Source organism: Onychomys torridus, chromosome 18 (assembly GCF_903995425.1).
Source record: "Onychomys torridus chromosome 18, mOncTor1.1, whole genome shotgun sequence".
NCBI lineage: Eukaryota > Metazoa > Chordata > Mammalia > Rodentia > Cricetidae > Onychomys > Onychomys torridus.
Window position 1 is genome coordinate 28,938,074 of NC_050460.1, and position 13,648 is coordinate 28,951,721.

Here is a 13,648-nt window from a genome sequence, read left to right on the forward strand (position 1 = left end):
GCCAGACTTACAGGAGACCAGCCAGTGTTCCCATGCCATGAGGTATAATGATGTTTTAGGACTACAGTATGGAAGGGAGGGAGGAGGGAGGGAGGAAGGAAGGAAGGAAGGAAGGAAGGAAGGAAGGAAGGAAGGAAGGAAGGAGGGAAGAAAAAGCATTAAACAGCATGGTTTAATATTTATTTCGCTTTTAAAGGTTGAAAACAGTTAATTTGGTATTAAAAAACACTCAAGAGGCAGAAGCCCTCGTCAAACTCTACGAAACCAAACTGTGTGAAGAAGAAGCGGTAATAGCCGACAAGAATAATATTGAGAATCTAATGAGCACTTTAAAGGTAAGAGTCTCACTATTGGACATGCTTTCAGGGTCATAGTTCTAAATACTTCTCTAGCACAGAGCCCAAGTTCCCAACACCCAGCACTAAGCATCTGACGTAGAACATGTTTCTGAACGTGCCATCTCCATTTCGTATTCCTCATTCTACAACTTCCTGTAAATAAGCATATGCAGTCATTTTATCATGAGTCATTGTTCTGTTGCTATGAAGAGACAGCGTGCTGGCCACAGCAGTCTATGAGAGAGAGCGTTCATCTGGGGGCCTGCTTACAGCTGTGGAGTAGAGTCCATAATTGTCATGGCGAGGAACGTGGCAGCAGACAAAGAGGCAGGCAAGGATGGCGCTGGAGCAGTAGCTGAGAAATCACATCTAATCCACAAGCCCGAGGGAGAGGGAGAGGGAGAGGGAGAGAGAGAGAGGGAGGGAGAGGGAGAAGGATGAGGGAGAGAGAGAGAGGGAGGGAGAGAGAGAGGGAGAGGGAGGGAGGGAGAGAGAGAGTATATGAGAGAGAGAGAGAGAGAGAGAGAGTATATGAGAGAGAGAGAATATGAGAGAGAATATGAGAGAGCATATGAGAGAGCATCTGAGTGTGGCTTGGCCTTTTGAACCCTCAAAGCCCAACCCCAGTGACACGCCTCCTCCAAGGCCACGCCCCCTAAGCTTTCCCAAAAAGTTTTACCAGCTGTGGACCACGCATTGAAGTACTTGAATCTATAAGGGCCGTTCTGATTCAGACCACCCCGGGGTGTTCTTGTTTGAGATCTGAACCTCTGTCAGTAGCTTTTCTGAGTGGCTTTGTATTGGCAGCAAGATGAGTTGGTACTAAAAATTAAATCGCTTGTAGCCGATTGGCTTGCTTAAAGGGGCAGTTTTTCTAAGATATCAAAGGAGTAAAGGAATATTTTACAAATTTTATCTTATGTCTATGAGTGTTTTGCCTGCTTGTATATCTGTGAGCTAAGTCTCATGGAGGCCAGAGGGGGCATGGGGTCCCCTGGAACTGTAACTACAGACAGAGTTGTAAACCACCACATGGGTGCTGGAAGTGGAACCTGGGTCTTCTGGAAGAGCAGCCCGTGGTCTGAAACACTTGGTCATCTCTCCAGCCTCAGAAGTTATTTTGAGAAAGAAAAAATATTTGCTGCTCTACTCTCCACTTTTGATTTTTAAAAATTAACATCGTGTGTGTGTGTGTGTGTGTGTGTGTGTGTGCGCTGTGTGTGTGTGCGTGCACGTGTGCTCGTGCGCGTGTGTGCGTGTGTGTGCGTGTGTGTGCGCGCGCGTGTGCATGCGTGCACGTGTGCGTGTGTGTGTGTGTGTGTGTGCGCGCGTGTGTCTGTCTGTCTGTCATTCAAACGCATGGTGCAAGACTGTGGAAGTCAGAAGAGAATTTGCAGGAGTCAGTTCTCGCTTTCCACCATGTGGTTCTGGGGATCGGACTCAGCTTGTAAGGCATGGCAGCAAGCACCCTGAGCCGGCTCACAGGCCCTATATCTATATTTCTGTATGTAAAGCACTTAGCAAGGCTATTGCAAAAACACTGAAGTTATTTCAGTCATGTTAAGCTTGTATTAATTTTTAAACAATGGAATTAGAGGCATTTAAAAACAATAAAAAGGACTTTTCTTATTGTGGCAACTGCCCGGCTTACGAAATACTCTGAATTTTGTTGACGCATAAATTCTATTAGGCTGCATTTTATAGACTTCTTTTGGATTTTATAATCTTTAATTGAGAAAGATGAATTAAGCATGCTTGATTTTTGTATGTGTTGACACATCTCTATGAAATGTTATCCCTCCCCTTCTTCCTTTTCCCCATTAAGTGACATACGTGTCTCTCACAGTAACATGTTATTTTTTTTGGAGATCAAAGCACAGTTAGATAATTGTCATTGTATAAGATTATACCTGATACATTTCCAATATCATAGGTTTTTCTTTATCTGGTTGTACATCACATAGTTATGAATAAATTGTAACATTAGGTAAATAATGTGTTTACTCTATGACTTGTGGATACATTTCGTGATGCTCACCAACGCGTGTATTTTAGCAATGGCGATCCGAAGTAGATGAAAAGAGAGAGGTGTTCCATGCATTGGAGGATGAGTTGCAGAAAGCAAAAGCCATCAGTGACGAGATGTTTAAGGCACACAAAGAGCGGGACCTTGACTTTGACTGGCACAAAGAAAAGGCTGACCAGCTAGTTGAAAGGTGGCAGAACGTCCATGTGCAGATTGACCACAGGTGGGTCCCCTAGTGTCCAGAGGGTAAAGTCTAAACTCAACAGGCCTTAACTGACATTCTGTAGCTAATGTGTTAATTGCAGGATTGTTTCTTAATTACATTTCTTTCTTACATATGCACTTTAACAACACATGTAACTTGAAAGAAACATTTTCTTTTCTCTTTGCATTCTGATTTTATTTTATGTGTATGGGTGTTTTGCCTGCATGTATGTATGCCTGTGTTCCACATGCATACCTGGTTCCTGAAGAGACCAGAAGAGGGCATTGGATCACTGGAACTGGAGGTACAGACAGTTGTGGACCTCCATGTGGGTACCAGGAATCAAACCTAAATCATCTATATGAGCAGCCAGTGCTCTCAATGCTGAGCCCTCTCTCTCTCCAGCTCCAGAAAAATAACATTTTCAACTATGTATAATTAAAAATATTGACGTGTCTTGTTGTCTTAGGGTTTCGATTGCTGTAAAGAGACACCATGACAACTCTTATAAAGGAAAACATTTAATTGGAGTGGCTTATAGTTTCAGAAGCTAAGTCCATTATCATCAAGGTAGGAAACATGGTGGCATGCAAGCAGGCATGGTCCTGGAGAAGGAGTTCTACATCTTGATTCACAGACAACAGGATGTAAACTATATTCCACACTGAGCGTAGCTTGGGCTAAGGAGATCTGAAAGCCCACCCCCACAGTGACACACTTTCTCCAACAAGGCCACACCTCCCAATAGCGTCACTACCTATGAGCTTATGGGGGCCAATTACATTTAAACTACCATACCTCACGTTTGTATAATCTGTCTTTTTAAAAGACAATAATATAATGCTCTATAAGTTATTATGAACTTACAATGTTCAAATAACTATGAATTAGCAGAATAAAGCATAAGCTTATTTCTTGGATTCTGTTCTGCTGGACCTAAGAGAAGTGAAGGAATTGAAGTGACCTGTTACTCATTTTCTTTGGCATTGTAAGACAACTGGAATCATTTGTTCAATGAGAATTAAAACACAGAAGAAAATGGACTTAGGCTTTATCTTAAAAGAAATAAATAATGGCCTTCTTGCTCATTTTATGTTTATATTAATACAAATTAAATGTTTTTATGATATACTACCATTCAGGAAATGAAGTTATATTCATATATATTTTTTCTCTGGGAGATACACAATGAATTTGTTTAATGTGCTGATTTTAAAAATCATAGAAATGGGTGTTTAATTTCAGTCCCTTGGAGGACACTCTCTGAGACACTGTTGAACCAACCATTCATTGAATTGCATTCTTCTTCCAAAGGTGAACTATGATCAGAGGCAAGCCTCAGTGTTCAGGACATGTTGACTGGTTCTAACGATGGTTAATTCCCCTCTTTCAGCTTTGGTCTTGTGCTGTAGTAAGCACCAGTGAACTTCACAGCTCCCGGAGCAGAACATCTCTGTTCGCCCTGATGCTGTCTGAGATGCGCCAGGAATCTGTCTTAGGCTGCTGCAGCACATCTACCCTGTTGTGCTTAGTGGCTCTTGGGTCTCACCTTGTGGTTTTCTCTTCCCAGACCCTTCTTCACTCTCCTGCTGGAGCCTGACTGTTGGTTGTTCTTGTAGGCTTCGGGACTTAGAAGGAATTGGGAAGTCGCTGAAGGACTACAGAGATTCCTACCACCCTCTGGATGATTGGATCCAGCAAATTGAAACTACCCAGAGAAAGATGCAGGAAAACCAGCCAGAAAACAGCAAAGCCCTGGCCTTACAGCTGAATCAACAGAAGGTACACCAAGAAATCCTTGCACTGAGGTTCTGTCTGCATTTGGTCGGCCATGAGCCTCATCTTCCTCTCCTGTATTGGAAGAAAGGGCAATTACTTAGCAACCAAAGGGAATAACAATGTATCTGAGAAGTCTATACCCCAAACCTGCCTTCATTTATTGTTATTTCCTGGAAGTCATTTTTGAAGGCACAGAAAATGAACAGTGTGTTGGGGTAGTTTTCACATACCTCATCTTCCTGGTTTCATAGGCTGGGTCTAGTTTTCTTGGCACTGTTCTGGCGTCACAGTTGAATGCTTGCTGAATTAATAAACGTGGCCAGAGGTAGTAGACAGAAGCCCAGTCACAACGGATGGGAAATTGAGTGTTTTAAGGATTTTGTTCCATTATTAGGAGCCAGTAACATCTAACCCTGTTTTCATCTGGGGTGGGTGTAATGAAGGACATCTTATCTGCTCTGTGTGATTCTCATTTTTGCTTTGAAAGCCTCACAAGGCTAACTGCTTTGAGTCTTATTCTGGCGGTGTGTTATTTATCCATACATCAAGACACATGTAAGGCCTGAAGCACTGAGACATACAGCGTGGAGTGACAGGGACGTCTTCCAGTTCCTGAGCGTGAGGGGGAGTGGTGAGAACTCCCATCTCTTTTCCTCCAAACTGTGTTTACAGATGCTGGTGTCCGAAATAGAGGTGAAACAGAGCAAAATGGATGAATGTCAGAAATATTCCGAGCAGTACTCAGCTGTGGTAAAGGTGAGTAAAGTCACTTACTTGAGGCAAATTTAGTACTTAGGTATATGGTGCTGTCGCATATTTTTTAAGCAATTCAAATTATTCATACTGAGATAAAAGAGCATTTAGATCTTTTTCAAACCTCATTCAGGCCTTTTAATACTTAGCTAATAATTCTTTATGAAATGAGACCTGAGACAGCCCTGACTGACTCATTTTCACTATCTCCATGAGTGTATGAAAATGTGCACATACACTAGACATATAGCTCTGAAACTTGCTTATTATTTTTTTTCCTTTAAAATTGAGAGAACATTTAACTTAAGAGATGCTGTCATATTTTTAGAGGCTATTATTGACAGTCTTAACTTCCCAGCTCCACAGCTCTCTTGTCGATATGGAAGAAGTGGAGGCTGCCTCTACCAAGAGTATTATGCAGTAAATGCCTTTGTGGCTTCTGAAGACAGTTGGGGGTCTTTGCTGACCATTGCACATGTCTCTGTTGATGTCGCCACCTTACAAGTATCTCTAGGATCAAATAGATTTTAAAGATTTAGTTTTCATCATTTATGTCTTTATTTAAACTTAATTCCAATTCTCTGGGGTCAATCACTGTGGAATGAAGCCTTCAGGCTTTGCTTTAATTAATTTTCTCGTATTGACTCTTTGATGCAGGACTATGAATTGCAAACAATGACCTACAGGGCCATGGTGGATTCACAGCAGAAGTCTCCAGTGAAACGCCGGCGGATACAGAGCTCAGCAGACCTCATTATTCAAGAGGTAACAAGTAGAGAAGAGCAGAGGTCGGGCAGAAGAGAGACACATTTTAAAAACAGTTTTACTTTTATCACAGTAAAATATACCTTATATAAAATTGGCCATCTTAATTATTTTTAAATGATTTTAGTATATCACAATTTTGTACATTTTTTTTTAACCATCCCCTACAGAAAGTTGTAGTTGCACTTTCTTGTCAGAATTTTTGGACCGCCAACCCCCAAATAATGATATGGAGGCTTATTATTAATTATGAAAGCTTGGCTTTAGCTTAGGCTTTTTCCCAACTAGCTCTTACAACTTACAATAACCTGTTTCTATTAATGTACAGTCTACCATGTGACTCAGTTACCTCTTCTCTGTACCGTATGTCCAGTTTCTTCATTGTCTCACTGGAGTCTCTCCAGTGCCTAGATTCATCCCGAGTTCCTCTCTCTGCCAGGAAGTCCCACCCAGTCTCTCCTGCCTAGCTATTGGCCATTCAGCTCTTTATGAAACCTATCACAATGACACAACTTCACACAGTGTAAACAGATACTGTACAAAAGAAAGTGCTGTAACACTACATTTTATTAAGTCTCTTTAAAAACTCTTCTGCAGGGTGGTGGTGGTGGCGGTGGCGGTGGCGGGGCGGGGTGGCGGTGGCGCACGCCTTTAACCCCAGCACTCAGGAGGCAGAGGCAGGCGGATCTCTGTAGGCTGTTACACAGAGAAACCCTATCTGGGGGAAAAAAAAGCAACAACAACAAAAACCTTTTAAAATAAAGATTTTTTTTTTTGGTCTGTTTGTTTAAATTTTTGCCAGGGAGGTTGGGGTAGAGAAAGGGGTTTCTCTGTGTAGCACTGTCTGTCCTGGAACTCATTCCATAGACCAGACTGGCTTCAAACTCAGAGAAATCTGCCTGCCTCAACCTCCTAAATGCCAGGATTAAAGGTGTATGCTGCCACTGCCCAGCTAAAGATCATTTATTAATGCAGAAGAAAAAATGTACTTCATGATTAAACTTACAAGTTATGGCTTAATGTGGTATACAAGAGAGTAGCAAGCTCATTCATTACTCCTGAAATGCCACTAACTGTTGGATAAGTGTGTGCTTTGTTCTCCAAAGTCCCGTTGGTAATGTGGGCATCACTCAGAGTTCACTCAACTCGTTAGGAACAGAAATAACGTTCGTATTATCATTTCTGCCTTGCAGTTCATGGACCTGCGGACTCGATACACTGCCCTGGTCACTCTCATGACACAGTATATTAAATTTGCTGGTGATTCACTGAAAAGGCTGGAAGAGGAGGAGGTAACCATCAGCAGTGGACATCCTAGGAAAAAGGAACTAGAGTAGAGAAGTAACTGTAGTGTGTGGGGAGGGCAAAAATGGGCTTCATTCTAATGAATAGCTAGTACTCAGTAGTTAATCTAGAAGCTTACCCTGGGAAAGAGGCAAAGCCTTGGACATTTGTTTGTTTGCTTATTTTTTAGATTCTCCAAAACAGAAAAGCATTTTTAAATTTTTACTTTGGGTGGACTAGAGTATTTGCTTAACCATGCTCTAGTTCTGGGTTTGATCCCCAAAACCTCAAAAGCAGTTCCTTCAGAACCCTAACATGATAGAGTTAGAGTCATAAATGGTTCTGTTTCAACTGGAAGATTTTGGCATTTGGGCAGAATTTTGTTCATCTTCCTCACGGCTGAGAAATTATTTCCTTCAATGGCACCTGCTGTTCATATGGAGTCTGTAGAGAGGCACTATGTGAACGTGTGTGTTATGCATTTGAATTAATATGCATCTTTAAGAATTAAGATTATTGCAATTAATTAAAAAGAAAAATAGTAGTAGACACTTATACAAAAGAATGGACTTTTTAAGAATTGGTGGAGTTTAACCTTTGTGTTTTTGCCCCAAAATTATTCGTGGTTAGAAGGGTAAGTATGGTTCTGATTTGAAGGACTCCTGCAGCTTTGATCCTGGAATTTTAAATTGCATTGAGTAATAGGAAGAATAAGAAATTATCTGTAAAAGTATATAACCTGAAAGCCCATTGATTCTGATCTTGAAGGGATTATTCTGTGCTTGATTCTTTGGGTGGCCTTTCTTTTCCTCATCCCAGAACAGACAAAAATAGTTAAAAGAATGCCAAAATGGGTAAATGGTTAAATTTGGGGCCTGGCCATCGTAATTGGACTGTTGAAATTGTACAGGTGTCACTACCTGATAGAGTGTTGCTTATGTATTGAAAGAACAGAAGGTCACCAGTGCCTGGGAGATGGTGCTTACTTTTTAGCTTCTGGAATTGTGACTCTCTTATCAACTATTTTAGTCTGTTGGGAGTCAACCGTTTTCTGCACTAACCCACTAGTGTATATACGTAAAGATTTATAACCACCCCCCTTATGCTTTCAAGGAGCCCATAGTGCTTGTAGCTCCTTTAAGTAAACACAATGCACTTATGTGTGAAAGAACTTTCTTATTTTCACTATGTTTTGAGAGATGTTATTCCATTTTAGATAGTGTACATGTCTTTTAAATCTTACATGCAGTTGTTAAACATAAAATCATTTAAGTCCTTTTCTGTTCTCACAGTATATATCTAATTGTACATATGTGGGCCTCTCAGCTCAATTCCTGCAATAAGATGGAAGATAACAGAAAGAAAGATTTTCAAAGACTTCAATACTAATTGTTACTGAAGCACTGAGTTATAATGAGTTGAAAATGCAAACATTATAGTTTTGAAGACACACACAGACTATAATTTATAATAAAATTTAATACCCTTCTGTTTAAGGACATATTAATGAACTGTTCTTCAAAAGATACAGAGTTTTAGATACCAGAGAATAGACTTCTGAAACAGTCTTGAAGATCCACAGAATAAGCTGTCCTAAAAGCAGAATTTTTCATAATCAGCATATAAGCAAAGATCTGTGTAAATTTCAGAAGTAACCAAATATGTTAAAGAAATCTAGAACATTGACTTAGTTCTATATTTGATACGGTGAAGGAATTCTGTAGCCGATCAAAGACCCAACTCTAGAAACTGATCTCACTGCATAAAGAGACCCTTTGAAGGAGTGGTTTTCATGAGTAAGTTTGCTGTCTACAAGACGAAAAATCAGTAATTGACCTACACTATTTAAAGTAATTTTAAGCATGTGTGAAAAAAATCCTAGCCAACCAGATAACATCGAATTATTAATAAACCACCAAAATGACTCTAATTAAGATATTGAAGACTCATCAATGAATTTTACTTTTAATTTTATTTTTGCTGAGGTAAGCAGAATCTGACCATGAGAAAAAGGCTCAAAATACCTTGGTCAAAGCTAAGCTATGTTTCAAAGTAAGATTTGGTAAGAAACTGGTTCTTAGAAAGAATTATTAAAAATTAAAATGTGCATTTTTTGTTTTTGAGACAGTGGCTCTCTGGGTAGCCCAGAATGGCCTGGAACTCCATGTCCTCTGTCTGAGTACTGAGATCACAGGGGTGCAGGTCTGTGCCCTGAGAAAACTTCATGGTTTAAACATGCAGAACTATGCAGTGCTACAGAGGGTCGACTTTGACACATAATTCAAAGAAACATACCAGTCGTGATGAGGCTTCCTCACCCGTGGAGTTGTGTTAACAACCATGGGTGGGTTAATGGAGGAAGCTGAGCTTTTTAAGCCCCGCATGATCAAAGATCAGGAAAGTGGAGGGAGGAAAAGACTTGTTATGAACTAAATTCTTGAAACTCCCATATATCCCCATGAAAACAGATCAGATCTACACAATGGTTCTGTATTCCTACTGAATTCTTCCTGCAGTTACTCCGAGCGGATACAGAGCTACCACCACAACGTTAACTAAGAGAACTAGGCTATGTTTGGAAGCCAGTCCAAGCATGTAGAGTTTCAGTCAACATTTAGTTCCTCAGGCCTCCCAGCTGTTAAAAGGTTTTCTTATTTTCACTCGGTAAGACGGATATACCTTCAAAACATTTGTACTGGGGTATCTGAAGGTACTCGACAAAATGGATTTCAGCTGAGGCATGCCAATGCCAGGAGCAGTGAAGTCTGCGAGTGCGTCAATATCACCGTCTCTAAAGCCAGGGACCGGAACTGCCTTTACATTAGCAATCCCCATCATTATCATTGTCACATTTGCCATCAGAAACAGTGACTTGGAAATGTCAAGATGTATGTAATTCTCCTTTCCCCTGTTAAAAGTATTACTTCTGAATCGGGCTTTCTGTTCTGAAATTCTGTTTCTTTAATCTTAAACATGGCTCTGTGAGTACCATGTTTAATTTCCACTGGGCTTGTTATTGCAAACTGAATCTGTGTTCTTTGTTCCTGTGTGGTGCTTGAGTTGGGAGAGCAGAGTGGTTATCATGGCCAAAGCTTAATTGTTACATCTGTAAAAGTTCAGGACTCCGCTCCATGTTCGGTAGTCTTTTCTTGCTTCGAAACCGCAAACCAGCTAATTTCTATATGAAATTACTCCTGAGGGGCAAAAGGGATTCTTTGGGAAGCACACCCTTTAGGTTATCTGTCTCCTCCCTGCCGGCTTTCTGAGGTTTCCGCTCTGAAGAAGCTGGTGCTGGTGCTGGTGGCCACTGCTTGTTCTGCACATGAGTTCCCTGGGTCTCCTGAGTACATGAGCACTACTTCAGAGGCTGCGGAATCTCTTTCAAAGAACGGCTTTGATACTTTAAATGTTTCTTGTAGATGAAAAGGTCTAAGGAGAATTCTGAGCACGGGGCGTATTCAGATCTGCTGCAGCGTCAGAAAGCAACCATGGTTGAAAATAGCAAACTTACAGGAAAGATCAGTGAGTTGGAAACAATGGTAGCCGAGCTAAAGAAGCAAAAATCTCGGGTAGAGGAAGAGCTTCCAAAAGTTAAAGAGGTTGCAGAAAATGAACTGAGAAAGCAGCAGAGGAACGTGGAGGACATCGCTCTGCAGAAGCTCAGGGCAGAGAGCGAGGCCAAGCAGTACCGCCGGGAGCTGGAGACCATTGTGAGGGAGAAGGAAGCTGCCGAGCGGGAGCTGGAGCGGGTGAGGCAGCTCACCTCCGAGGCCGAGGCCAAGCGAGCTGCGGCCGAGGAGAACCTCCGCAACTTCCGGAGTCAGCTGGAGGAAAACACCTTCACGAGAAGAACCCTCGAAGATCACCTGAGGAGGAAGGACTCGAGCCTCAGCGATCTGGAACAGCAGAAACAGGCGTTAGTGGAGGAACTCCGACGGAAGCGAGACCACGAGGAGGAACTCTTGAAGCTGGTGCAGCAGATGGAGAGGGACCTGGCGTTCCAGAAGCAGGTGGCCGAGAAGCAGCTGAAGGAAAAGCAAAAGATTGAGTTGGAAGCAAGAAGAAAAATAACCGAAATTCAGTATTCGTGTAGAGAAAATGGGCTGCCGGCCTGCAGGGCTGTGGCGGGCCCCCAGAAGGAGCAGGACAGACAGAAGGAGGAGGAACTTAAGCAGCAGGTGGATGAGCTGACTGTGGCCAACCGGAAGGCTGAGAAAGAGATGCGGGAGCTCAAGTACGAACTCAGTGCGGTCCAGCTTGAAAAGGCTTCCTCCGAGGAAAAGGCCCGGCTGCTCAAAGACAAGCTGGATGAGACGAATAACACACTCCAGTGCCTCAAGGGGGAGCTGGAAAGGAAGGATCAGGTCCAGGAACGCTACTCCCAACAGCTCAGAGAACTTGGCAGGCAGCTGAACCAAACGACAGACAAGGCTGAAGAGGTCAGGCAGGAAGCTAACGACCTCAAGAAAATAAAGCATAACTACCAGTTAGAATTGGAATCGCTCCATCATGAGAAAGGGAAACTCCAGAGAGAAGTCGACAGGATCACCAGGGCACATGCTCTAGCTGAGAGGAACATTCAACACTTAAACTCCCAAGTCCATTCTTCACAGAATGAGAAGGAACTCTCGGAGGAAAGGAGACAACAGTGTCAGAGAAAATCGGATCATCTGAAAGAAGAGTTTGAGAAGAGCCATGCACAGTTGCTTCAGAATATTCAAGCGGAGAAAGAAAATGATGATAAAATCCGAAAGCTCAATGAAGAACTGGAGAAAAGCAATGAGTGTGCAGAAATGCTCAAGCAGAGGGTGGACGAGCTCACTAGGCAGAATAATGAAACCAAACTAATGATGCAGAGAATTCAGGCCGAGTCCAAGAACATCGTCCAAGAGAAACAGGCTATCCAGCAAAGATGCGAAGTGCTGCAGGTTCAGGCAGATGGTTTTAAAGATCAGTTACGGAACACCAATGAACACTTGCATAAACAGACCAAAACAGAGCAGGACTTCCACCGGAAGATTAAAAGCCTAGAGGATGATCTAGCCCAGAGCCAAAATTTAGTGAGCGAATTCAAGCAGAAATGTGACCAACAGAACATCATCATCCAGAATACGGAGAAGGAGGTGAGGAGCCTGAGTGCTGAGCTGAGCGCTTCCAAAGAGGAGAAGCGACGGGAAGAGCAGAAAGCCCAGCTGCAGCGGGCTCAGGTGCAAGAGCTGAACGACAGGCTGAAGAGGGTGCAGGATGAGCTGCACTTGAAGACCATCGAAGAGCAGATGACCCACAGGAAGATGGTCCTGCTCCAGGAGGAATCAGATAAGTTCAAGCGCTCAGCAGACGAGTTTCGGAAGAAGATGGAAAAGTTAATGGAGTCCAAGGTCATCACTGAAAATGACATTTCCGGCATTAAGCATGACTTCGTGTCTCTGCAGAGAGAGAACTGCCGTGCGCAGGAGAACGCGAAGCTGTGGGAGACAAACATCAGGGAGCTGGAGCGGCAGCTTCAGTGCTACCGCGAGAAGATGCAACAGGGGCAGCACGTGGAGGCCAACCATTATCAGAAATGTCGGAAGCTTGAGGAGGAGCTGATAGCCCAGAGACGGGAGGTCGAAAACCTCAAGCAGAAAATGGATCAGCAGATAAAGGAGCACGAGCATCAGTTAGCTTTGCTCCAGTGTGAAATTCAAGAGAAAAACACAGCCAGAGATCATACCTCCATATCAGGTTTTGATACGGCAGGGAGAGAGTGCCACCACCCCACAGAGACTGCCTCTGGGAACTCTGGACACCTGAACCTACAGGCCAGGTGTCCGCTGTCGAGATGGACTCAGGAACCACAACCTCAGGTAGAGGAAAAATGGCGGCCTAGGGTTGCTGAACAAATCCCAAAGGAGGTTACGTTCCGACAGCCAGGGGCGTTGTTGGACACGGAGAGCAGCCAACCATGCTACTCGGAGTACTTTTCTCAGACAAGCACTGAACTGCAGATAACGTTTGATGAGAAAATCCCAATTCCAAGACGGGCTGAGCCAGAGAAGATGAGAGACCAAGCCTTGCGGACTTCCAGACTGCCTGTCAGGTATCAGGATGACAAGCTCGAAGTGGAGCTGGTGAAGCTTTTGACACCCTTGGAGGTATACCTTGTTCTGAGACCTTCTTAGCTATATCAGGCCAGGCCTCTGTTAGTTCTTTTTTTCTCCAAGATTACATTTTTAGCAGTTTTGAAGGCTAAGCTGGGTATAGTCGTCCTGAGAGGAAACTAATACTCTAATTTTCCATCAGTTTGGCTGTATTTTACTATAAATGGCCACTGATTTATGAATGCTAGAGATTGTCCATCAATGTGGTGAGTAAATTGATATATCTAAAGGAGTATATACCTTAATGGTGATTATATTTTTAAAATTGTAGAGAATGGCTGTTCAGTGGTAGAAGAATTCCCCTAGCATGTGCAAGGCCCTGGGTTAGTCTTAGCACTGCAGGAGGTGGGGAAAGCTA

The 13,648-nt window shown here is 42.8% G+C and overlaps 1 protein-coding gene across 15 annotated transcripts in view; it reads left to right on the top strand.

Moving 5' to 3' along the window:
• Dst (dystonin) overlaps positions 1-13,648 on the top strand; it is a 419,328-nt gene that overhangs the window by 267,847 nt on the left and 137,833 nt on the right. For all 15 annotated transcript variants that reach the window (XM_036168011.1, XM_036168013.1, XM_036168012.1 and 12 more), the window contains 6 exons: positions 197-335; positions 2,394-2,587; positions 4,189-4,351; positions 5,021-5,104; positions 5,759-5,866; positions 7,060-7,158. In XM_036168011.1, the coding sequence (XP_036023904.1) occupies positions 197-335; positions 2,394-2,587; positions 4,189-4,351; positions 5,021-5,104; positions 5,759-5,866; positions 7,060-7,158 (787 nt within the window). The remainder of the gene's footprint in view (positions 1-196; positions 336-2,393; positions 2,588-4,188; positions 4,352-5,020; positions 5,105-5,758; positions 5,867-7,059; positions 7,159-13,648) is intronic.